General features: G+C 38.2%; 1 protein-coding gene across 2 annotated transcripts in view; it reads right to left on the bottom strand.

Annotated features, from left to right (window-relative positions):
- The window catches only part of SVEP1 (sushi, von Willebrand factor type A, EGF and pentraxin domain containing 1), a 205056-nt gene that overhangs the window by 59027 nt on the left and 121937 nt on the right, over window positions 1–24092 (bottom strand). For both annotated transcript variants that reach the window (XM_016961409.4, XM_520182.8), the window contains exons 21-30: window positions 23934–24030; window positions 22263–22376; window positions 17962–18075; window positions 16744–16945; window positions 13600–13757; window positions 12537–12738; window positions 10245–10420; window positions 3098–3222; window positions 1962–2085; window positions 1053–1223 (exon numbers count right to left, since the gene is read on the bottom strand). In XM_016961409.4, coding sequence (XP_016816898.1) covers window positions 1053–1223; window positions 1962–2085; window positions 3098–3222; window positions 10245–10420; window positions 12537–12738; window positions 13600–13757; window positions 16744–16945; window positions 17962–18075; window positions 22263–22376; window positions 23934–24030 — 1483 coding nt within the window. The remainder of the gene's footprint in view (window positions 1–1052; window positions 1224–1961; window positions 2086–3097; window positions 3223–10244; window positions 10421–12536; window positions 12739–13599; window positions 13758–16743; window positions 16946–17961; window positions 18076–22262; window positions 22377–23933; window positions 24031–24092) is intronic.

Genomic DNA, 24092 nt, shown 5'->3' with positions numbered 1-24092 from the left:
CACTGTTCTAGGTGCTGGAGTTACAGCAGTGAGCCAAACAAACAAAATCCCTGCCTTATGGAGCTTATTATCTAGTGGGGTAGATAGGCCAAAAAAAAAAAACCAAAACGGTGAATATATCAGGTGGTAACAGGTGCTTATCTAAAATAGCAGTCTAGCCTCCACCTAACCCTCATTTTGTATTACTTTTTTTTTTTTTTTAAGATAGGGTCTAGTTCTGTCACCTAAGCTGGAGTGCAGTGGTGCAATCTCAATTCACTGCAACCTCTGCCTGCCTCCTGGGCTCAGCGATCCTCCCATTTCAGCCTACTGAGTAGCTGGAATTACTGGCACACACCACTACGCCTGGCCAATTTTTGTATTTTTTGTGGAGATAGGGTTTCATCATGTGCCTAGGCTGGTCTTGAACTCTTGGGCTCAAGCGATCCGCCCGTCTTGGCCTCCCAAAGTGCTGGGATTACAAATGTGAGCCACCACACCTGGCCACACTTTGTATTTTCCTAGCCTCTTTTATTTTTCTTCACAGCTCTTGCTTCTAGCCCTTACCTTTATTATTTACTATAAATAAATATTATATTTACTTATTTTTCTGTCTCTCCTATTAGAATGTAAACTACATAAGAATAGGAGCTTTTTCCCCCGAACTGCTGCATCTCCAGGACCTAGATCAGTGCCTAGCACATAATAGGTACTTTAAAAGTTGCTGAATAAATGAATGAATGAATGCACTCGACTGAAGATGGCTCTCCCTGTTTTCCCCTCCAGCAATGACCCATCTATCTCTGGGCCTCTACCTGTAGGGTGTGTCTTTCCAACCCTTTCAGTTCCTTGCATCACCTTGGATGCATGCACAAATGGTCCCTTTGGATCCTAATCACCCATCTCCTTCATGATGCCCAGCACAGTTCATTAAACAAAGAAAAGGTTCAATGAATATTTGGTATATTTGCTACTGTGAAGTATTCACTCTTTGTCTAGCATTCCTGAAAGAGTTCTTATGTTTTCAATATTTTTCAAAAGTCACTGAAATGGCTTCAAGAAAGGCAGCTCACGTTCACAGTGAGGAAGTGGTTGTGTCCACTGTCCTTGATTCAGACAGTACTGCACAGGGTTCCCGACCAGCTGGAAGCCTGGATCACAGAACAGATGGATTTTGGAACCTGGCTTTAAATCTTCAGATGCAGTTCTCAGATGAGGCACTGACCCTCCTAAGCGTGGGCAATCTGAGGGCAAAGAACACAGGTGCAGAGCTTGTCAGCGGCATAGTGGTAGCATCACCAAGTCAATGATTTCAAACTGTATTCTGTATCAGCATTTGAGAGCCACCTTACTGATGTGAAAACAAGTTAACATGTAACCAGATCACTGGCAAGCAAAATAACTAAAAAAAAGAAAAAAAAAAAGCATTTAAGTCAATAACTCTCCCTCTTGCAAAATATTTTAGGAATGTTAATGAAATGTTCTTGTAAGTTATCAAAAGTCATAAATTCTAGGACAGTCTAAGAAACTCATTTAAATAAATTTGATTTTATGATACAGTTTTGATCATTCAGTTTTAGTGTGCAGATTGCAACATCCATCGCTTTTCTCCCTGTGCTACCTGTTCCTAGATACCTTCTACAAATTATAGAACCAAAAGAATACCCCATCTCAAACAGGTGCATAGTATGTCGGTGGGCCTTGAAAAAAATAACCTCATCTCTTCTCTAATTTTCCTGATATTATTTTACTTTCATCCAAATTTCCTCCCTAATTATATTTTGTTATACATAATATATTTTTGCATTAAAAAAACAAATCCTTTGGATGAAAATAGGGTAAATATGAATTACTAGTTACAAAAAGTAGATTGACAGTCACATACGATTGGACCGATAGAGAATTCTGAATTGTCTTCTTTTGCTAGGCAGTCCCAGGGTGGTCAAGAGATAGTGGAGTCTATGAAAGAAGGAAATTCTCACCAGAACAAAATATGCTCTTAGAATCGATCTTCACTTTCCCCACAATTCCTGACAAGAAATCAGGCCATGCTAACACGTTTCCTTTACTGAGTTCCTCTGGGCAGGAGGTAGCCAGTGACTTCACCTGAAAGTTTAATAACACTTTAGATAAGCCTTACTTGTTCCATTAAGATGGAGTTATTATACATTAATTTAGTCCTATTGAAAACATTCACAGATTTTTTAGAGATGGGGGTGGAGGGAAGCAGGTATGATTTCAGGGGCAGCAGGAGATTCTCTTCCGTTTCCCTCTCTCCCAGCTCTATCATTCCCTCTCCCAGCTACTTCTCCCACTAGACTCATTGTTGCCTGAAATTTTGGAATCCTACACCTAGAATTCCCTATGTAAAGCCATGTGGTTTTTTAAGGGGTTGTAGAGGCTCTCCCCTTCTTCATTCTATGTCTTTGACCTCTGACACAGAATTGAGGAAGCTGAGGCTTAGAGATTCTTAGAGGCTCAGCCTCTGTAGTAATAAGAGCAAACATTTATTAAGCCTTTACTATGGGCCAAATAATACCACAAATGTATATGTAGTATTTTGTTCAATCTTGTCAAAACTCTGCTATGTAGTTCTATTTATCTTTTATAGATAAGAAAACTGAAACTCAGTGAGATGGAATAACATGTTCAAAATCATCACAGTGAGTTTGGGGTAAGACTGGGATTCGAACCCCAGCTGTTTGACTCTAGGCTGGTTTTAGCCACTAGGTCGTATGTTGCTCTCTATGGATGATCTTGTGCCAGCCTTAAATTTCTGCATCTTCAGTCAGAGGGATTTGAAGCATTATTCTTTATGATTTTCTCCTGCTGCTTTGGTGATATTCTTAAATTTTATTGGAGAACATTATTTTGCAAAATCTAAAATGTTTTCCAATAAAATTTAAGAATATCACCAAGAAACTAAAAAGGGTGTTCACTGAAAATTACTGTAACTTCTGCCTAACTTCATCTATAACCACAGCATCAAATGATACTGGTGATAAATTCTGATAACCAAGAGCTTACAATAAGTTATGTCATCATTAGGCTGTTCACATTTTTACTAGGTTTGTACCTTTGCATCTCATTACTGTCATACACTGAAAATGGAATTGACCTGCTGTGGAGACAGGACATAGTCCCAGAGGTTGAGCTGGCTTATGGAGCCCACAAAAGACTCAGCTGGGCTGAATCCCTCTCCTTTTTTGTCTTGCTCTTGCCCCAGAACTAACGCACCACCACCTAAGGAGAGAGAAAGAGAAAGAAAAGGAGGAAAACTGGCCTGATGGTCTGTTATTCCTAAAATCTAAATTTAATGAAAGCATGACTAATACAAATAAATGAAAGAAAATTACTGAAAAGCAAAATTCTGTAAATTTACTGCAGGTTTTATCAATAAGAACAAATTCAATGTTTTATATAGCAACTTAAAAATAGACAGGATTTAGAATGTTGATTTATAAACCTGTAACTACAAAAACTGTATTCAATACATATATATGCATATAATATTTTATGTTGACAAATTAGGTGTTATTTTGCTTACTTTCTTGTAGAAAATCACCCTCCATGGAAGTGACTGCTCTTTATCTTTCTTATTCCTTAAGCTACAATGATATAATTTCTATCGCCAAATCCAGGGAACTTTCTAAAGTTGCCAGGCATCTTGTAATTGCCAAATTCAATAAAAATTTCAGTATTCATCTCTGTGACTTCTCTGTATCAGCTGTTTCTGTTAAGCATTTCATCCTATTCAACTTGCCTTTCTGGGTGTGCTGGACAGTCTGTGTCTGCACTGCCAGAACTGCCCTCCACCCTTCTCCACTCAGCTTTGTGTCCCAACGGTTGTGCCCGTGAGCTGCATCACCCAGCTTCCTTGTCCCCTGTCTTCTCTTTGTTTCTGGCCAATGAAGAGCCAGCATGAGATAAGAAAAAGGGATGAGAGAGAACTTGAAACTCCTGTATCCCTTCCTGCCAGGCAACCAACTAGGAGTGGCTTTTTCTATTTCTGAAGAGATCAGGGGATTCTCTCCAGCACTACAGTTTCCTAAATTCTGGCAACAATGCCTAACCCTTGTCACTTCAGGCCCATCCCTTACAACCATCTGTTGTTGCTAGTCATATGTGTTTTACTGTCATATTTTGGTCTTCTTAACCATGCTTACACCTTTGAAAACAGCCCTTCGTTAAACTCACTTTAGTGATGCTACCTGTTTCCTGCCAGGAGCCTGACTTGATTACACTATGCTTGATTTCTATCAGAGCATTCTCTCCTGGTTTTCTTTGAACCTTTCTGCTCATTCTCAGTCTCCCTTCTCTGCCTGCCTCTTAGAAGTGACCCCAAGATTCTACCCCATGACTTTCTTCCTTTAACTACTCTTTTTTTTTATTTCAATAGTTTTTGGGGAACGGGTGGTTTTGGGTTACATGGATAACTTCTTTAGTGGTGATTTCTGAGATTGTGATGCACCCATCACCTGAGCTGTGTAAACTGTACCCAATGTGTATTCTTTTATCCCTCACCCACTTCTCACCCTTCCCTCAAGTCCCCAAAGTCAACTACTCTTTCAATTTGATCTCCCTTGTTGGTCAATCTATGTCCAAAGATCCCTCCTTCATGATTTCCCAATCTACGTGTTTTTAAATTGTATTAATAATTTTAAAGTTAATACATGCACAGAAGAAAATTTTTAAAATAAATTATAAAGAACTCCTCTTACCTAGAAATAATTATTTAATAGTTTTTTGTATTTCTTTCCAGTTTTTTTTAGTGTATGTGTATGTATGTGTGAGGTATTTTAAAACATGTAACTCAGTATCATACTATACAGAATGTTTGAATATTGTTGAAGGTGTTGTGAGACCATCTTGGACGTGTTCTCATTTCATGAGTTTTAGTAGTTATGCTATTTTTTTTTTTTTTTTTTTTTTGAGACAGAGTCTTACTCCTTCACCCAGGCTAGAGTGCAGTGGTGTGATCTCAGCTCAACGCAACCTCTACCTCCCAGATTCAGGTGATTCTCACGCCTCAGCCTCCCAAATAGATAGCTGGGATTACAGGTATGCACCACCATATCCAGCTAATTTTTGTATTTTTAGGAGAGATGGGGTTTCGCCCACCCTCACCACGCATGTTGATCAGGCTGGTCTCCAACTCCTGGTCTCAAGTGATCCAGCCACCTCAGCCTCCCAAAGTACTGGGATTACAGATGTGAGCTACCACGCCTGGTCTAGCTATGCTATTTTAACACATGAATGGACAACAAAACATAATTTGCTTCATTAATTAAACGACCCCTTATTACTGGATGTTGGCCTTGTTTCTAAGTTTAATACTAAAATGACACTGAGATAAACCTGTTTATTTATACATAATTATACGTATGTTTGAATTATTGATTATTTCCATTAGATTGATTTCTGGTAGTTAAACTGATGGTCGCAGGCAAAGAATTTCTCTAAGGCTTTTGATACGAGTTTCTAAATTGTTTCCCAGAAAGACTGTATCAACTTACATACTTGCCAGTGCTCTATACACAGGTTTGCTATGCTGAATCCTAGCCAGTTTTATGGTGTCACTAAAAACAACTTTGCCAATTTGATATAAAGCAGTATCACACCTATATCGTTAGCTGTATTTTTGTGACTAGAAATTCAACATAGACCTTAAACTCAGTATGTCGAAAACCATATAAACAATCTTTTCCCCTCTCACCAACTCCTTTTCTTAGAATTCTTACTTTAGCTAACAGACTCTTCAATAAACTTGGTTACTCAAACTGAAGCCAGTCATTCACTGCTATGCACTGAACTGTGTCCCCGCCAAATTTATATGTTGAAGCCCTAACTCCCACCATGGTGATATTTAGAGATGGAGCCTTTGGGAGGTGATTGGATTTAGATGAGTTCATGAGGGTAGGGCCCACGTAATGGGACTAGTGCCTGCATAAGAAGAGACACCAGAAAGCTTGCTCTCTCTCTCCCTGCCATGTGAGGATACAGTGAGAAGGTGGCTGTCTACAAGCCAGGAAGGGGGCTCTCACCAGGAACCAACCATACTGCTACCCTGATCTCAGACTTCTAGCCTGCAGGACTACAAGAACATTAATTTCGGGTATTTTTATTTTTTTATTTTTGAGGCAGAGTGTCACTCTTATTGCCCAGGCTGGAGTGCAGTGGTGCAATCTCACCTCACTGCGACCTCTGCCTCCTGGGTTCAAGCAATTCTCCTGCCTCAGCCTCCTGAGTAGCTGGGATTACAAGCACCTGCCACCACGCCCGGCTAATTTTTTTTTTTGTATTTTTAGTAGAGACGGGGTTTCACCACGTTGGCCAAGCTGGTCTTGAACTCCTGACCCCAGGTGATCCACTTGTCTCAGCGTCCCAAAGTGCTGGGACTACAGGTGTGAGCCACTGCGTCCGGCCAATGTTGGTTATTTAAGCCACTTTGTGTACGGTATTTCTTTATGGTAACCCAAGCAGACTAAGACAGCCACGAAGGGTGTCAATTGGAACTCTGCAATATTTATGGATTCTCAAACATCCTGGCCATCCTTATGCCTCTGGTCAGCAAGCTATTTCCTTAGGTGGTTACTGTAAGAGTTTCTTGGTTTTATTCTCCTGTTCCTTCAATCTACTTTTTACTCTTCCATCATTGTTTATATTTTAAAGATAAAAATGCTTTTTTTAACCAGAAAATAAATATACGTTCATTATGAAAATAACATAAAATGAAGTCAATAAAAATCACCTGTAATCGCACCACTTAGAGAAGAGATAGTTGAAAACAAGAACACACTAAATGAAATGAACACAAACCACTGCCCCACCTCACTTGATAATGCCATTTCCTTTTGAAATACCTTTAATGTCTGTTAATTCACTGAAGGAGAAAATGTGCATTTCTTGGGGAACATAAACAGGCTCATTACAGCCCAACACTATGTTATGTTTCAGCTTCTTTATCACGTCTTCCTTTTCTTCTCTTCTATATACACTATGCTACTACTTTGGGGATCAGCCAACCATTCTTCCTCACACAAACCCCATTCATGGCCCCCTGCCTCTGCACGCAGAGCTCCTTCTGTCTGAGCTGCCTTTCCCTGTTCTTCTGACTCATCCTTCAAGACACAGGCTGGTTAAATTCAGCAGATGTTTATGAAGCTACCAATAATGTGCTGTCGACAATACCAGGCACTGGACTTAGACAGATGAAAAAACATTTCTTCTTCTAAGAGATGATAATTCTAAGGGAAAATTCATGCATAAATACTTTCCGATACAGTGTGGTTAATGCAGCAATGGAGGCATGCAGAGTCAAAGAAGAACTGAAAGAAAAAGCTCAGTGAGAAAGGGCTGGGCTCAGGGAAATCTTTCAGACCTGGATCTTGAGGATTAAGAGTTAATCTCATGCAGAAGGAAGATATAGAGAGTTTCTAGGCAAAGGAGTGGGTAGAATGCCAGAAAGAATTGTATAGCGTGATGTGTATGGTAGATACTGAGGGTGTCCATCCACATCCCCTGAGGTCCCCTCTTCCATTCTGAGTGCTACAGCTTCTAATGGTCCCACACCTGCTCCATCTGTGGGCATGTATCAATAAGCTAATCTAAGTGGTGAAGGCAGAAGGGGCCATGAAAAGGGCACAGCCATAAATTAAAAGAGTTAGGCCATAGGAATGCAATTTGAGAGACTCATTTTAACTCGTCCGGAATTCTCTGTTTCTTCATTTCTAAAATAGTAGCATAACTACTCTATTAAACTCACATGATCATTGTGACAAAAATATTGTGTAAATTTTGTAAAAATATTTGGGTAATTAGGCATAAATGGTATTACAAGGAAGTTTCGGTTTTGGCACTGGCTTCCTGTTCAAGCATATTTTACAAAGAAGCAAAGGATGATAGACCACGTTTTAAATTTATCAAGAGTGCTTTCATCAAAATTATCTTATTAGATATTGCCCTAGTATTATGAAATAATTATATGATTTTCAAAAGCAGCCTCTATATTAATCTCCCAATACTCCCATCTTACAACAACCTAATGTTTCTAGTTTGTCTGTGTTTCTCTTTCCTTCCCCTCCAAATTAATCTCCCCAATCCATTTCTTTATAAATCACCCTTGCTCCCTAAATTCATTAAACATCCTGAGCCTCCTTCTCTGCCCTCTCCTCATAACAAAATGCATGTGTCCTTGACTCTACAGCTCTGTCCTTTGGGTCTTCCATTTCTGGAACCTCAACACTCAGATGTTGCCTTACTGGCTGGATTGGCGCTTGGCAAATGCTCAGTGTGTGGATACACATCCAAGGATCTGTCTGTATGTTTCATTCCTCTCTTCAGTTATTCTGGGGTTTAAGGAAGAGTGGCTTTCTCTTTTATTTTTCATTTGTCCCAAGTTTCCCTCCCAGGAGAAGCATAATAAATGCTTCTTAGAGTTCAGTTATTAACTCTCAGTGCTGTCCCTGCACTGGGGAGTCCTTTTGTCCTCTGGTTGGAAACCTCTTTGTTGTTTAGGAATTTTCACATACACCCTATTACTTCTTTCTGCTCGTGCCCAGAACCACCTAAGCTGCCCTTCCTGCCATCTCCCCCAGCCATCTTAAAATGCTTCAGTAACTCCCTATTGATTTTAGGGTGAAAACCTCAATCCTTAACCTACACCACATGGCTTTACGTGATTTGGCCATGTCCGCCCTCTCTACCTGCATGCCTTGCCTTCCCTCTTTCAGCCTGCATTTCAGATACATCAATCTTTTTCTAGCGCTTTCAACAAGGCCCAGGCTCCTTCACTAAATTAGTGCCTGATCATCCTGGAGAGTTAGGGACATATCCACAAGCCTCGATGGACTCCCCATTCTACATCAGCTCCTTGGGTACAGGCTTTCATAGAATGATGTTCCTTTCCTCCATAGTGCTTGCCTCGGTGTGAAATTACACATAATTTAGTGTGATTATGTGATGAACACCTCACTCCCTGACCACAATAAAAGCATCTGGAGAGCAGGGACCACACGACTTTTGCCCACCATTGGGTTTCCAGTGCCTTGCATAGGTGCCTGGCTCTCCTAGTGAGTGCTTAGGACGTATTCTTTACATTCACAAGTAGATCAATTTTGGTTTGATCGGCATGGATCTTCATAGTATTAAAGTGAAACAATACATGGACAATAATTTCTTTCTTTTTTCTTATTTTTTTGAGACAGAGCCTCTCTCCATTGCCCAGGCTGGAGTGCAGTGGCATGATCTCGGCTCACGGCAATCTTCGCCTCCTGGGTTCAAGCGATTCTCCTGCCTCAGCCTCCTGAGTAGCTGGAATTACAGGCATCTACCACCATGCCTGGCTAATTTTTCTGTGTGTTTTTAGTAGAGATAGGGTTTCACCATATTGTCCAGGGCGGTCTCCAACTCCTGACCTCGTGATCCACCCTCCTCAGCCTTCCAAAGTGCTGGGATTACAGGCGTGAGCCACCGCACCTGGCCAATAATTTCTAATAAATAAAATAAGTATTGTATTTGAGGCTTCGCAAGGGTCATCTCACCGCATTTTTATGAAGTTTAGTATTTTTGTGCTATATTTATTAGTATACGTATCCTAGTTTCATACAACTTACTTCTAGAATGTATTAGTCAGTTTCTAATACTTTAATTCATTTTTGTCTATTTAATTTTCCTTTAGTATACCTGAAACAAATGAGCAAAGTAAAAAATAATGTCATATGCATATACTTCTATAGATGTATCCAGATAGAACAAGCTTATTGCCATGTACAATGCTGAGAACCTGGGTCACCTAATGAAATTTAGTTTGCAATTCTTCAAACTAAAACTCCTGGGATATTTATTAAAAAGTATTTTTTAGAAGACAAGCCAAGATCTATTTGAAAATGGCCATAAAAGATGGATAGCAGTGGTCCTGCTTATATACTGATTACAAAACAAAACAATCCTTAAAATAAACAAAAAATACCAGTAATTAATCTCCTTGGAAGACAGTTTAGCAACCAGCTGCTTGTTCAGCATGCTTCTTGGTAGTCTTAATGTAGATCTTCAAAGGCATTTCTCACACAGAGAGGCAAACAGCTTACTTAGGAAAAAAGCTTCTAATAACCCACAGTTAGGATAATCAGGGAGTAGGAAATGAGAGAGATAGCTGTTAATCTTTGTTTGAAACCAAGAACAACAATGCTAGCAAACCTGATGTCCATTTAAGCAGCATCACCTCTAGAGTCCAACAGAATTATACTCATTTTGTTAAAACATACCAGGTATGGGCAAACCAACAGAGAGGCCAGCACCACCGTCAGATAATTTCCCATCGATATAGACTTTCCAGATGCCATTGGCACTTGTCCAAGTGATTGCAATATGATGCCATCTGCCATCATTCACCGAGGGACAGTTTGTTATCTTTTCCCTGCCATTCACATAAAGAACCCAGCTGTAGAGAGAAAGATTCCAGGGAATGTAGTCATTAGCCATATGTTGCAATCCTTACTGTGGGGCATGTTACAATTTTTCTTCTTTTTCTTTTTTTGTGGGTAAAGTACTTTGTGTAAATCCATTACTCTTTTTTTTTCTCCATTTGGTCACATTTTGTAGAAGCAGATTTGATTTACTAATTATACTTTACTGTAGCTCACTGAAAATTGGTTTGTGTTTCTTAAACACTGAGGGGTAGGAAAAAGTCTTAGGATGAGCCAAGAGAAGTTGCTCCAATTTGAGAGAATTTACCAACTGGCTGTTTTGGAGAGAATGAGTCAAGAATGGAAAGGGTGAGAATTGTGTAAATGTCAAACTGACATCCTTCTTCCAGAATGTAAGTTTCTTAAGACCAAGAACAAATTTCAGATGTTTCATAGATACTTCATCAAACAAACAATTAGTCTGTTTGATGGTTGCTGCTATGGTTTGAATATTTGTGTGCTCTCAGAATTTATATATTGAAATGTAATCACCAATGTGATTAGGAGGCGGAGTCTTTGGGAAGTGATTAGGTCATGAAGGCTCTGAAGAGACCACTTGCACCTTCGCCATGTGAAGACAGAGTAAGAAGGTGCCATCTGTGGACAGGAAAGTAGGGCCTCCCCAGACACTAACTATGCTGGCACCTTGATCTTGAAGCCTCCAGAACTGTGAGAAATATATTTCTGTTCTTTACAAGCCACCAAGTCTATGCTATTTATTATAGCAGCCTGAATGGACTAAGACAGTTGCTCATGTAGTCATATGTCAGACAAAGTATGCTGATCCAAAGAAAAGAATAATTGAAACAACAAGGATGGCCAGCCAGAAGATGTTTCCAATAACTGTGTCATTCAGGGAAATGACAAAGCTAATAAGCAGTGTAAAGTAAAAAGTCTTCAAAATCAAATGGAGAAAAAGAAACGATTAGAGAAAGTTGATAATGGAGATAAAAATTCATTGACCACTTCTCCCAGCATCTTATCAGATCCTGTTTACAGATGTTTATGAAAAAATAATATTTTTGCAATATTAATGGTTTCCTTTCTGCATTTTTCCAGTTTCTCTCCTTATTCAAGGAGGTGACAAATTCTCTCTTTATATATATTTTGTCTCAAAGGAGGGTTTTTGCAAACTTCTTGGATTTTTGTTTTTGACAGATCAAGTACATTAAGAAGAATAGTATTTGAGGATGGGAGACTTCTACCAGAATAGTGAGATTCCCTTGGATTGGGGATAGAAAAAAAAGCTCAGTGGGTTTTGAACACCAACAACCTGCTCATAAGTAGGCCAACGATTTCAGTGGATCTGAGAGGAAAAGGCCATGTGGTGCACCGCAGAATCAACCACACTGAAGTTATGAACCTGAAGTTTTGCCAAGGATTTCACATGTTTAAAAAAGCAGTGGTTTTAAAGGGACCACAAACGCTGGGTCAGTGGACAGCTCAGTGATAAATAATGTGGACAGTTGGCCAACGATGGAAGTCCTGCTCAAGTCTGTGGCTCTTCGGCAAGACTCTGGGTACAACTAAGGTTGGCTCTCCTGACAACCCATGGCGATGGGGCCCTGGAGTTGGAATTAGTGCATTCTAAAAAAAATATGCACACTGAGTTTGTATACTGATTTGTATGCAATACACTTGTCTCCCAAGGTCAATGATGTCACTGAAATCCCTTAACTTTTAGAGATCCTATTATATAAAAGAAAGAGCATCAGTATTTGAGTCAGAGTTTGAGACTTAGCCCTGCTACTCCCAAGGTGTGAGATCTGGGGCAAGTCATTTAGACTTTCTGAAACTTTATTCTACTGTCTATAAGATGGGCACAGCTCCTCAGGTCATTGTGACTATCAGATGAAGTAATACATATGAAAAGACTTAGTAAACAGCAAAACACAATACATGTTTGAGGTATTATCACTAAAAATTTACCTTCTTACAGAACTTGTTCAGATGCTCCATTTGATTATTGACACCCTGCTGTTTTCTGGGAACACCTGACCCTCTACTTTCCCATTTCCCATCCTCAATGTCAGTTCTAATTCGGTTCCAAGATAAGGTCTTAAGCATAGCCTTCCCGACACTTCTGCTTACCCGTTATAATCAGTCAGGAGCAAGGTATTGTCGCTGCCATTATCAACTGCATAGGAGATTGGTGTTCCATAGTTCATGTCGTCAGAGGATTTCATCCAGAAGGTACAGGTTAGAGCATGGAGAGATGGAAGCACGCCATCTAGCATGACATATCCATAGATGCCAGAAACTTCAAAATCCAGGTTAAAGCCTGTAGACTGTTCTGCAATGAATAAGAAAAGTGTGCAGACTGTGGCACTTGAAAGACATTTCCAATTGTCAGAGGAAGCAGTGCTATTGTCAAAGAAGCTCATTTCAGTGAATATGATTATCTAAGAAGCAGTTTCAAAATTAAATACATATTATTTACAAAATACATAGTGCATTCTTTTAAATAAAATAACCAGTGAGTATATAAGAGAGGAAAAGCATTCAGTAGTGAAAGGAAGCAGAGAAACAGGAAGTAGTTGGAAGGAGAGGTGAAATTGAAATGCTACTAAAGCCAGGAGATACTAAAGCATGTCTGTATGCTGATGAGAATGACTCAGTAGAGAGGAAGTAATTGATGTCACAGGAGAGAAGGAGGAGGTGCTGCAAGGGCAACATGCTGCCCTACTCAAGGCTCTGGCTTTTCCCTATTTCATGAGCAATTCAGCTCTGCCCCAAACCTGCACAGACCACTCAATAAAACAAGTCTTACAGCTAAAAGACTCCAGTCTCCTGAGAAAGTATTTAGATTTGATCTGCTGATTCTCAAACATGTCCATGGATTCTCACCTCTGAAGTCAAGCGGCTTATCAAAGTATCATTTCTATTATAAATAAGTAGAACATGAAGAGTTCTACTAAATTCAATTTTCTCTATTTCCCCCCTAAATTTTTAAGCTTTAATTTCATCATCTGTGCCACTGAGGATAATAGTAGTAGTACCTAGTTTGTTGGATGGCTGTGAAGATTAAATGAGTACAAAGTGCTTGGCATAGTTTTTGGCCTACGGGCACTGCTTGGTGCAGGCAAAATTGGTATTATTGTTATTATATTACTATTGTTAGTATTGTTATTAATAACACTGAGTTGATACATACCTGTTTCACACCTTTTGCCTGAAAATCCTGGCTGACATTTACAACTGTATGAATTTAATTCATCCACACAGGTGGCCTGATTTCTACATGGGTTAGACTGACATTCATTGATGTTCAATTCACAGTGTGATCCTGTGAAGCCAGCTGCACACAGGCATCTGAAAGAAAACAAAATGTTGTAACAATTAGAACAGTTGTAGGAAGTCTCCCATTTATGATAATCTTATCTTGAAAGACTTTGAAAATCGAAATGCTGGAACACATTTTCTACACCAAAACAGTGCTTTAATTGCAGGTTACTTTTTCCAGTTCACTTGATTAAATCTATGTAAGACAAGATGTATTAGAAATGTGCAGTAGCAAAAATAAAGTAGAAAGTAGTTCTGGTACAGGTGAAATATAATTCATACATTGTGGTTTCTCTCCTCATAGGAGTTATCAGAAAAATATGAAAAGTTCAAATGCTGTTCTAAAGGCTTTTATATGTTAAGCCACTTTTCATAACAATGAGGTAATACTAGTATTATTCCCATTTTACAGATAAGCTAAACTGTGGCTCAGAAAGATTAAAGAATTTACCCAAGTTCTATTGCTACCAAGTGGTGGAGTGGGGTTTTGAATCAACCTATACCCTTTTTCTTAATCAGGATGCTATATAGTTTCTGTGCTATGCAACAAACCATTTTAAACTCATCAGAATGGAAAGTATATCTGGTAATGTCAAATGTTGACAAGAGTGTCATAAAATAGGAAGTCCCATATAGTGAGTAAGACTACAATTTGGCAATGTCATGAGAAGTTGAGAGTTTGTGTTCCCAGAGCCCTATAAATCCATTTCTTGTTTTCTGCTCTAGGAGATAATTGCACAAGGTGCACAGGGACCCATATAACAAATGTTCATAGCAGGATCTTTCTAAATGTCTATGGAGAGGAGAATGAGAAAATGAATGATGGTGTAGTTAATTCCATCATGTAATGGAATACTAAGGAGCAATTGAAATGAACAAACCAAAGCCAAATGTAACCTCCTTGATAATACTTGAAAATATCATGCTGAGCGGAAAATAAAACCGAATTGCAAAAAGAATATGTATGTTATGATACCACTTATGTAACATGTAACTTATATACTGTTTATAGAAGTCATATATGTAGCAAAATGTAAAACCTGAATAAGAAAGATATATTCAGACTGCAGGACGGTGATTACTGCTGGGGGAAGAAAGTGAATGTGTGTGTGTGTGTGCGTGTGTGTGTGTGTGCGCACTCGCGCGCGTGTGTATGCATGTGTCTATGTTGGAGGGAATCCAGCCCTACCTTTAAAACTTACGTCTTTAAAACAGAAGATGTGAATCAAATATGGCAAAATACTAAGGTTTGATAATCACAGTGATCAGTACATGACTTTTATTATTGTAATTTTCCGTGTGACTGAAATATTTTGTAATTTAAAAGGACTGGTCCAATAAATGCGAGTTAATGTTATTGTTACTAGCATGTCATACAAAGACCTCTTTGATATTGACCTAACAGTGACTAATAGGAATAACTGGTGTTTGGGGGATGTAAACAAAATCTCAGTTGGAATTGAGGGATCTTTACTGGGTCTCTGCATTTGACGGTAAATCTATTTTGACTATAATTTCACTCACCTTTATCCTCCTGTGTTTGGTGTCATTACAACACTATCATATCCTCATCTATGAAATAGATTCACTTTGTCAACAACCTATGTTCCTTCTGAATTGGGAGCGTGTACCTTCACCTTTCTTCTAGTTAGGATTTAGACAACTTTGGTATTCATCAATCGTTTTAAACCCAGGAAAGAATTTAGAACTCTTGTTGTTCATCTGGAAATTTCTCATTGTCTACAGTTATGTACTATATGCCCGAAAATGTCAAACACCCATGAGAAAGCGATGCTACATGATAAGACCTCATTTCCACATTGTAGGTGAAAGTCTCATTGGCAGAGTTGCCTTCTTATTTCTTCTGGATAGCGCCTTGGCTGTTTGTGGGAGGATGGTAATGGAAGGGGGCTGAACTAGAAGAAAGGGGATTGGGAAATGTTGCAATTGGGCTAGATCTTTTTTTTCTTTTTGGTTTTTACTTTTGCAAACTTATAAAACCAGCAGCATCTTGAGGACAATACAGTTTTCTAAAATTTTGCAAGCAAGAGAAATCTGTCTTGTATACTACAGATGTGCTGTCTTCTGTACTTCCCTGCAAAGAGTGGGGGATGGAATGGGATAGTCTTGATAATGACAACAGGAGAGGGTTGTTTTTCAAACTGTATTCTACTGACACCTAAGAGCTGCCTCAGGGAGACATAGTCTTTCTGCCCCTCAAATACTACTATTTTCAGCCACAAAAGCTTAGCTTTGATTATTTTACTTTTTTACATTCGTGTTAGATTTCTTTTGAACCAAAGGTTACTAAACTAAAAAAAAAAAGTTTGAAAATCATGGACATAGAATAAAGATGAGCACTATCACAGTATGATTGCAGATTCCATTTTGATTTTATCTGGTATAAAAACTTTAGCTAAAGCACAGGTGGATCATCTGAGGCCAGGAGTTCAAGACCAGCCTGGCCAACATGGTGAAACCCCGTCTCTACTAAAAATACAAAAGTTAGCCAGGCGTGGTGGCAGGCACCTGTAATCCCAGCTACTTGGGAGGTTGAGGCAGGAGAATCGCTTGAACCCGGGAGAAAGAGGTTACAGTGAGCCGAGATCGTGCTATTGCACTCCAGCCTGGGCGACAAGAGCAAAATTCCATCTCAGAAAATAAATAAATAATTAAAATATGGGCTTTGTCTAGTACTACTGTATTTGCTTCTGAGTAATTATATTTCATCTTTTATGACTTCCCAAGTATAGAACGTTAGTTCCCAAACATGGCTGTGCATCAGAATCATTGGGAAACTTAAGCCATAACAGGTTGCCTATTTTAAAATGATAGGCTCTACTTCAGGCTTAGTGAAGCAGAAATGGTGGTGGGAATATTCAACTGTAGCCTATCCTCGGGCCAGCATTCGAGAATGACTGACTTGAGACTCAAAGCAATGCTCCATAAAGGCTGCATTATCACTGAATAGTTTAAAAAATAAAAACAGTGAAAAGAATCAGACTTAGCCTTTTACCTGAAGCTATTGGCACCGTCTTTACAGGTAGCTCCATTTTTGCATGGCTGACTGAGACACTCATCGACGTTCTTTCCACATCGGGTACCCAAAAATCCAGGTGGGCATTTGCACAAGAATCCCCCAACTTGGTCTTCACAGACTGCATTATTTAAGCATGGGTTTGACTGGCATTCATTGACTTCTGTTTCACAATGCAGGCCTGAGGATGGAGAAGGAAGAGAAACAGCCCAAATGATTAACTCCCTGGGAACACTGTAACTAAAGTGTTGACTCCCTGGAGGATGCTGCTTCTAGAGGATTGGAATGGAGGCTGTGGAGCCCATCAAACTGGTTTGAGATCCATTCTGTAATGGGCTCTGGCTTTTGTAAGTCATTTTTTTGTGGACTCTGAGTTTTTGATAATCTGTTTTTTTTTTGAGACAGAGTCTTGCTCTCTCTCCCAGTCTGGAGTACAGTGGCGCGATCTTGGCTCACTGCAACTTTCACCTCCTAGGTTCAAGAGATTCTCCTGCCTCAGCCTCCTGAGTAGCTGAGACTACAGGCACCCACCACCACACCTGGCTAATTTTTGTATTTTTTTTAGTAGAGACAGGATTTCACCATGTTGGCCGAGGTGGTCTTGAAATCCTGAGCTCAAGTAATCCACCTGCCTTGGCCTCCCAAAATGCTGGGATTACAGGCGTGAACCACCATGCCCAGCCGATAATCTGCTTTTTTAAATCTTACTTTTTGTTGAAATTAAGTTTGGTAATAGACATCTAATTGAGATAATGTTAAGAAATAAAGCTAGTAAATTCCATTCAAAACTTGCCTGTTTCTTTGATCTTGCCTTTTTCCTTCACTGGCCACTTTCTTGGATTTACTCTTTAGAAATTAAGCATACACTTTTAAACCATATTATTCTACATCTGTTTGCAATATGATATTACATGATTTGTCTCCAGTTCCTTCTTGAAAGTTTGCCTTTACACACACACACCACATACACAAATTATTTTTTGCTGAACCATTTGAGAGTAAATTGCAGACCTGCATGCCCTTTTACCCCAAACCCCTCAGTGTGTATGTCCTCAAAAAATGAGGACTTTCTCTTACATAATCACCATACAGTAATAAAATCCCAAAATTCACATTAATATATATGTTAAGAAATGTACTAATTTGCGGTGGTTTACAAGATTTTAAGACAACATAGGAAGACTGGAAACATCTTACCTACAAATCCTTTCACACATGTGCAACGATAGCCAGCCACACCATCAACACAGATTCCTTTATTTAAACAAGGACTGGAGCTACACTCATTTATATTTTCTTCACACCGCTGACCTGCAAAGAATCATTCATCTTTGAGCTGGAGAAAACTTGACAGGACTTTAAGACCAATAGTTTCCAAGCAAGTTGTTCAGGCATTGGAATAGGGAAATTGGAAATCATGGCTAACATGTTTGTGACAAACATGTTGAAATAAAATGTTTCTTCTATTCTGTGAACTGCAAAATTTTTCTAGCAAGAAACCTAACATATTCAGCATGCAATGGAAAATGATAACCACGAATATCTGACCATATTTTTTTTAGTGAAAAAGATGTGTGATTTTGTTTTAAATTTTTTCTCCTTATTTGTTTGCTAGTTGTTCTCTTTTTGAGTTTATTCCCTTTAGAGTTAAGTGGTAACAGTTACAGCATTACAGTTACAAAGTTGGCAAAATTATGGGAGAAATATATTGAATGAAGAAAATAACTCACTTTCTTCTGCAAATTAGGGAAACACAGCCAAATTTCTGTGCAGCTGTCCCATGTTTTGTGTGAACATAATTTGGGAACAACTAATGTTATTCATAGCCTTTATTTTACACATCTAGAAACAGATCCAAAGAGGTCTGTGACATTGCCAAGGACAGGCACAGAAATGAGCCTAGAACCATAAATCTTCATGTTCAAGAAAAGACGTACAAAGACTCGTTGGGTTGAAGAGTTCAGGATGCTTAAATTTATAACTCATGACATTATGTAACACATATCTAATAATTTATGTACCTTGACATTAAAATATGCTAAAAGGAAATTTCATAATAAAAGTTGTTTTTTGAGAACAGTAAATCTAACATAAAATCTACACTTTCATACAGACCATTATGAACACTTGTTTTTTCACAGTAAATCCACAAAATAAATTTAATGTCTAATAAATAAAATAGATAATACATTTCACATCTAGTAAATGTATATTTATTTTATTTAGAAACTTGGTTCTACTTTTCTCATAGTATGTGTCTGCCATTCTTGTCACAAGTTTTTACTATGATTCAACACCAGGTGTCGCTAATATGAGATTTGGAATTTTAAATAAAGAATTGTAGGATACAGGTGCATAATTTTAATACTGTCTACGGAAATGCAACCATAGGCAGACGGTGGAGAGGAAAGAGCATGAGAAAGAAAATGGAAACCAGGCAAGCAATCTGGATGTGGTTCCAGCTGTTGAATACACACCCTTGGTTAGGGGTGATGAGTCTGCTGGTCTGCAGTTGGTCTCACAGCATGTGGGCCTCTTAGAATATAAGCTGAGAGAAATTTGTTTCAAGATATGTGTGATGTGGCCCCTAAATGCAAGCCACACGCTTTGGTGTTCATAAGACAAAAATGATTTCTTCTGTTGTTGAGGTAAAATAGGCATATTTCTAAACAGCATGCCTGTCCACTATAATTGATAGAGTATGCTATCACTTTATCAAGTGCAATATCAAGTCCACTCTACTTGATGGCTTATTTGAAGGATTTTCAAGGGCAACTTTGACTATTTAAAATGTCTCCCTATATATAAACTTTCAAATTACACTTCCAGATGAAATGCAATTTTACTGTATAAACTCAATATATCTTTTCATAAGCCTGGGACTACCAGTGTTGCATGGATGTGAAATAGAGAAAATATATGAGTTGTTCCAAATGATTACTACTGTAAGTTATGTTAAACATTTTTATGTCTTTATGGAAGTTGTTTTTAGATACACAATAAAATTATTAGAATCTGGTTCCTTTGAAATGTTATCAGGATTTTACTAAACTTTTTAAAATATAGAAAATTATATACCCACACGTATTAAAATATATATTCAGATATCTTTTTAGTATAATAATGATGAGTTAGGTACAATGCTGGATGATTTAGATGATCTCAGTACTCTCCATAATAATATTATGGGGTCATTACTATTTATAAAGTAGTAAATCCTAGTCTATTTTATTAGAATATATCATCAATATTATAATAATTATAATGTGGGTTAACAAGGGAATTGAGAATAAGATCACTGTTTCTGAACTATTTTTGTGAGAAGGTGCTGGAAGCTGCGACTCTTAAGATATACACTTAGAGAAATCTCCAAACTGCTTTCCAGAGTGGCTGAACTAATTTACATTCCTAAAAAAGTATATAAGTGATCCATGTTTTTCTATAACTTGCCAGCATGTGTTATTTTTTGACTCTTTAATAATAGCCATTCTGGCCAGGGGCGGTGGCTCAGGCCTGTAATCCCAGCACTTTGGGAGGCTGGAGTGGGTGGATCACTTGAGGTCAGGAGTTCAAGACCAGCCTGACCAATATGGTGAAACCCCATCTCTACTAAAAATACAAAAAATTAGCCGGGCATGGTGGCATGCGCCTGTAGTCTCAGCTACTTGGGAGGCTAAGACAGGAGAATTGTTTGAACTTGGGAGGCAGAGGTTGTAGTGAGCCGAGATCATGCCACTGCACTCCAGCCTGGGCGACACAGCGAGACTCCATCTCAAAAAATACAAAAATTAAAAAAAAAAAAAAAGCCATTCTGACTGGTGTGAGATGGTATCTCATTGTCGTTTTGATTGGCCTTTTCTGATGATTAGCGATGATGAGCTTTTTTTCATGTTTGTTGGTTGCTTGTGTGTCTTCTTAGAGAAGTGTCTGTTCATGTCCTTTGCCCACTATTTAATGAGGTTATTTGTATTTTGCTTGTTGATTTGTTTAAGCTCCTTATAGATTCTGAATACTAGGCCTTTGTCAGATGCATAGTTTTCAAATATTTTCTCCCATTCTGTAGGTTTTCTGTTTACTCCATTGATGCTTTCTTTTGCAGTGCAGAAGCTCTTCGATTTAATTAGATCCCACTTGTTAATTTTTGTTTTTGTTGCAATTGCTTTTGGGGACTCAGCCATACATCATTTGCCAAGGCCGATGTCAAGAAGGGTATTCCCTAGGTTTTCTTCTAGGATTTTTATAGTTTGAAGTTTTACATTTAAATCTTTCATCCAAGTTAATTTTTGTATATGGTGAAAGGCTGGGGTTCAGTTTCATTCTTCTGCATATGGTTGGCCAGTAATCCCAGCAATCCCATTACTGGGTATACATCCAAAGGAAAATAAATTGTTCTACCAAAAAGACACATGCACTTGTAAGTTCATCCCAGTGCTATTTACAATAGCAAAGACACGGAATACACCTAGGTGCCCATCAATGGTGGATTAGATAAAGAAAATGTGGTACTTATACATCATCGAATATTATGTAGTCATAAAAACTCCACAAAATCATGTCGTTTGCAGCAACATGGATGCAGCTGCAGGCCATTATTCTAAGTGAATTAAAGCAGGAACAGAAAGCCAAATACTGCATGTTCTCACTTAAAGTGGGAGCTAAACATTGAGTACACATGGAATAAAAATAGGAACAATAGATGCTGGATACTATTAGAGGGGAGAAGAAAGGCAGTGTGGGCTGCAAAACTACCTATTAGGTACTATTCTCACTACCTGGGTGATGGAATTATCTGTACTCCAAACCTCAGCATCATGCAATATATCCATGTAACAAACCTGCACTTGTACTCTCTGAATTTAAAATAAAAGTTGAAATTATTTAAGTTATAAATAAAGACAAAGATTTTGAATGCTAAAAAATAAGATAACACTTAAATATGTATTTATTTAAGTTAAAAGGAGAGGCATAGTGGTCCATAACAATTTCAAGGATACATGCGCCTGAAGTCCACAGTTAGTAATAATTATACACACACACATTCACACACACACACATGAACATCCACAGAAATTGGCATACACACTTCATAAATTCAGTAAAATACTAGTAAAAAGCTTGGGGATGACCTTGTATTTGTAGTAGGTTTTACATATTTTCTGTCATTTCCTCACCTCCATTTTTACTAATGAAGAAACAGGTTCAGTGAAGTTAAATGTCTTGTCCAAGGTCACACATCTAGCTGGCAAAGATGGGAACACGCCTGCTTGTTTTATAAAGCAATTACATACTGCCATATTGATATCTTGTTCTCCTTACATAACCGGAAAAGGACAAGAACACTTTCCCAATGCAAATAAGTAATATTAGAAAATATGCTTCTTCAATATGTTTATAATATTCTATAAATGTATCTTTGACACATTCCAAATTTATCTCAGTGATGAAATGTTAATGATTCAAAGATTTATATTGTTGAAAACAGGAGACCTTCCCCTTACCTGTGTAACCTGATGGGCACTCACAAATGAATTCCCCAACTAGGTCTTTACAAACTCCATTGTTGAGGCAAGGCAGTGGGCTGCACTCATCGATGTCTGTTTCACACTTTAAGCCTACAATGTAAACCAAATGCTGAGGGACAATCCAAGGATGGGATTAACCGAAATAGAACTATGATCATTTAAAGGTAATTATCTCAATAATCAGAATTTTTAAATGGGTAGTGGTAAAGAAAAGGGTAATATTCATTAAGTGCTACCATCTATTAAGTATTTAATGAGGGTAATACATCTTTCTAAACAAATTTAAGATATTCTTATAAAGATACATAGAAGATAGCAAAAGATCCCAAATTAGAAGTCGGGTAGGAGCACTTGGAAGCATAAAATGGAGCCAGGAATTATGCTAATTTCAAAGTGAAAGTTACAATATCATCTGCACTTGCTACCAAGGTCACCTGGCTTAGGGGTGGAGGTGGGGCTAAAGCCTGCCAGATCACAGCTCACATGCCAGGTGTCCCAGAGTGGCTGCATCTTCCCACAGGGTGCACACAGGCTTTCTATGGGCTAGCTGTGCTGGAAACCCATATTCTTTCTCAGGGTCCTCCTCACTAGCATCAGCATTACCTGGGAATGTAATAAAAATACAAATTCTCAGGCTGTACTCCAGACCTACTGAATTAGAAATTCTGGGGCTGGAGTCCAGCAATCTGTGTTTTTAACAAGCCTTCCAGATGATTCTGATGCACAAGATTGTTTGAGAACCACTGTCCTATATTATACCCTTTCTCAACCACCACTCATTTACAGAATTCCCAAACAAGATCCTTTATTTCTTATGGAACGTCAAGGTAAATATTTTTATAAAAATTCACAGAGACACACATGCACACAACACGAGCCAGCTATAATAAATATGATGCCAATATTCTAGATAGATCTTGGCTATACTTTGTTTTTTGACTTTCCTTTTGCTTATTTTGTGGTGAATTCCTTTACTTAAAAGCACTTCTCATGAAAAACTTTCAAGTTGGTTGTATAACATTGAAAAAAAACTGTCTAGAAGAAAATGATTATTTTAAATTAATTGCAATTTTAAGGTATAGTTCATTTCCCCTCAAAAATTATGTTTCTGGACTTAAGTCAAATGTGAACCAAACTGTTAAAAACCCCCATAATTCATACATAATTCCTACATAATAAAGCCCAAAGCCAAATTGTTTTCTAAGCACAGCTTCCAGAAAGATAGAAACAAAGCATAGCTATTCATAAGAACTTCTATTAGTGTGTAGCAAATCAGAGAAGCTGCCAGTTCATTTAAAAATGTTTATACTGGACAATCTGTTCTATGTTGAGTATCATGCATATAATTTTTGATAGAATGAAACTTTGAACATGACCCCTGTATTTCAATTTAAATTGTGGGTTATGACAAAGACTCATAGGGAAGATGAGTCTTTATTCTTTATCCAAAATAGGCAAAGAAAACTGTCATTTGTGAAGTATGTATAATTTTTTCACCTATTGTTTATCTTGTTCAACAAATTTTGGCACATTTACATGGTCTAATGTATCTTATCAGATATAGTTAATGTACTAAAGTTTGATACTGCAAGTCATAATGATTTCATATAAAATATATTAAAATCTACATTCCTCTTGGTTATTTACCTGTATATCCAAGTGGACAGAGACAAACATAACCACGCCCAAGTTGCTGGCAGGTTCCACTATTGTGGCAAGGGTTAAAGAAGCATTCATGGAAAACCTGCCAGTAGCATAAAAAAATCAGTCAGAGACAAAGCACTCAAAGCAGTCCTGATTAGAGTC

The sequence above is a fragment of the Pan troglodytes genome, chromosome 11, assembly GCF_028858775.2.
Source record: "Pan troglodytes isolate AG18354 chromosome 11, NHGRI_mPanTro3-v2.0_pri, whole genome shotgun sequence".
Classification (NCBI taxonomy): Eukaryota; Metazoa; Chordata; class Mammalia; order Primates; family Hominidae; genus Pan; species Pan troglodytes.
This window is presented reverse-complemented; position numbering and strand designations above follow the sequence as displayed.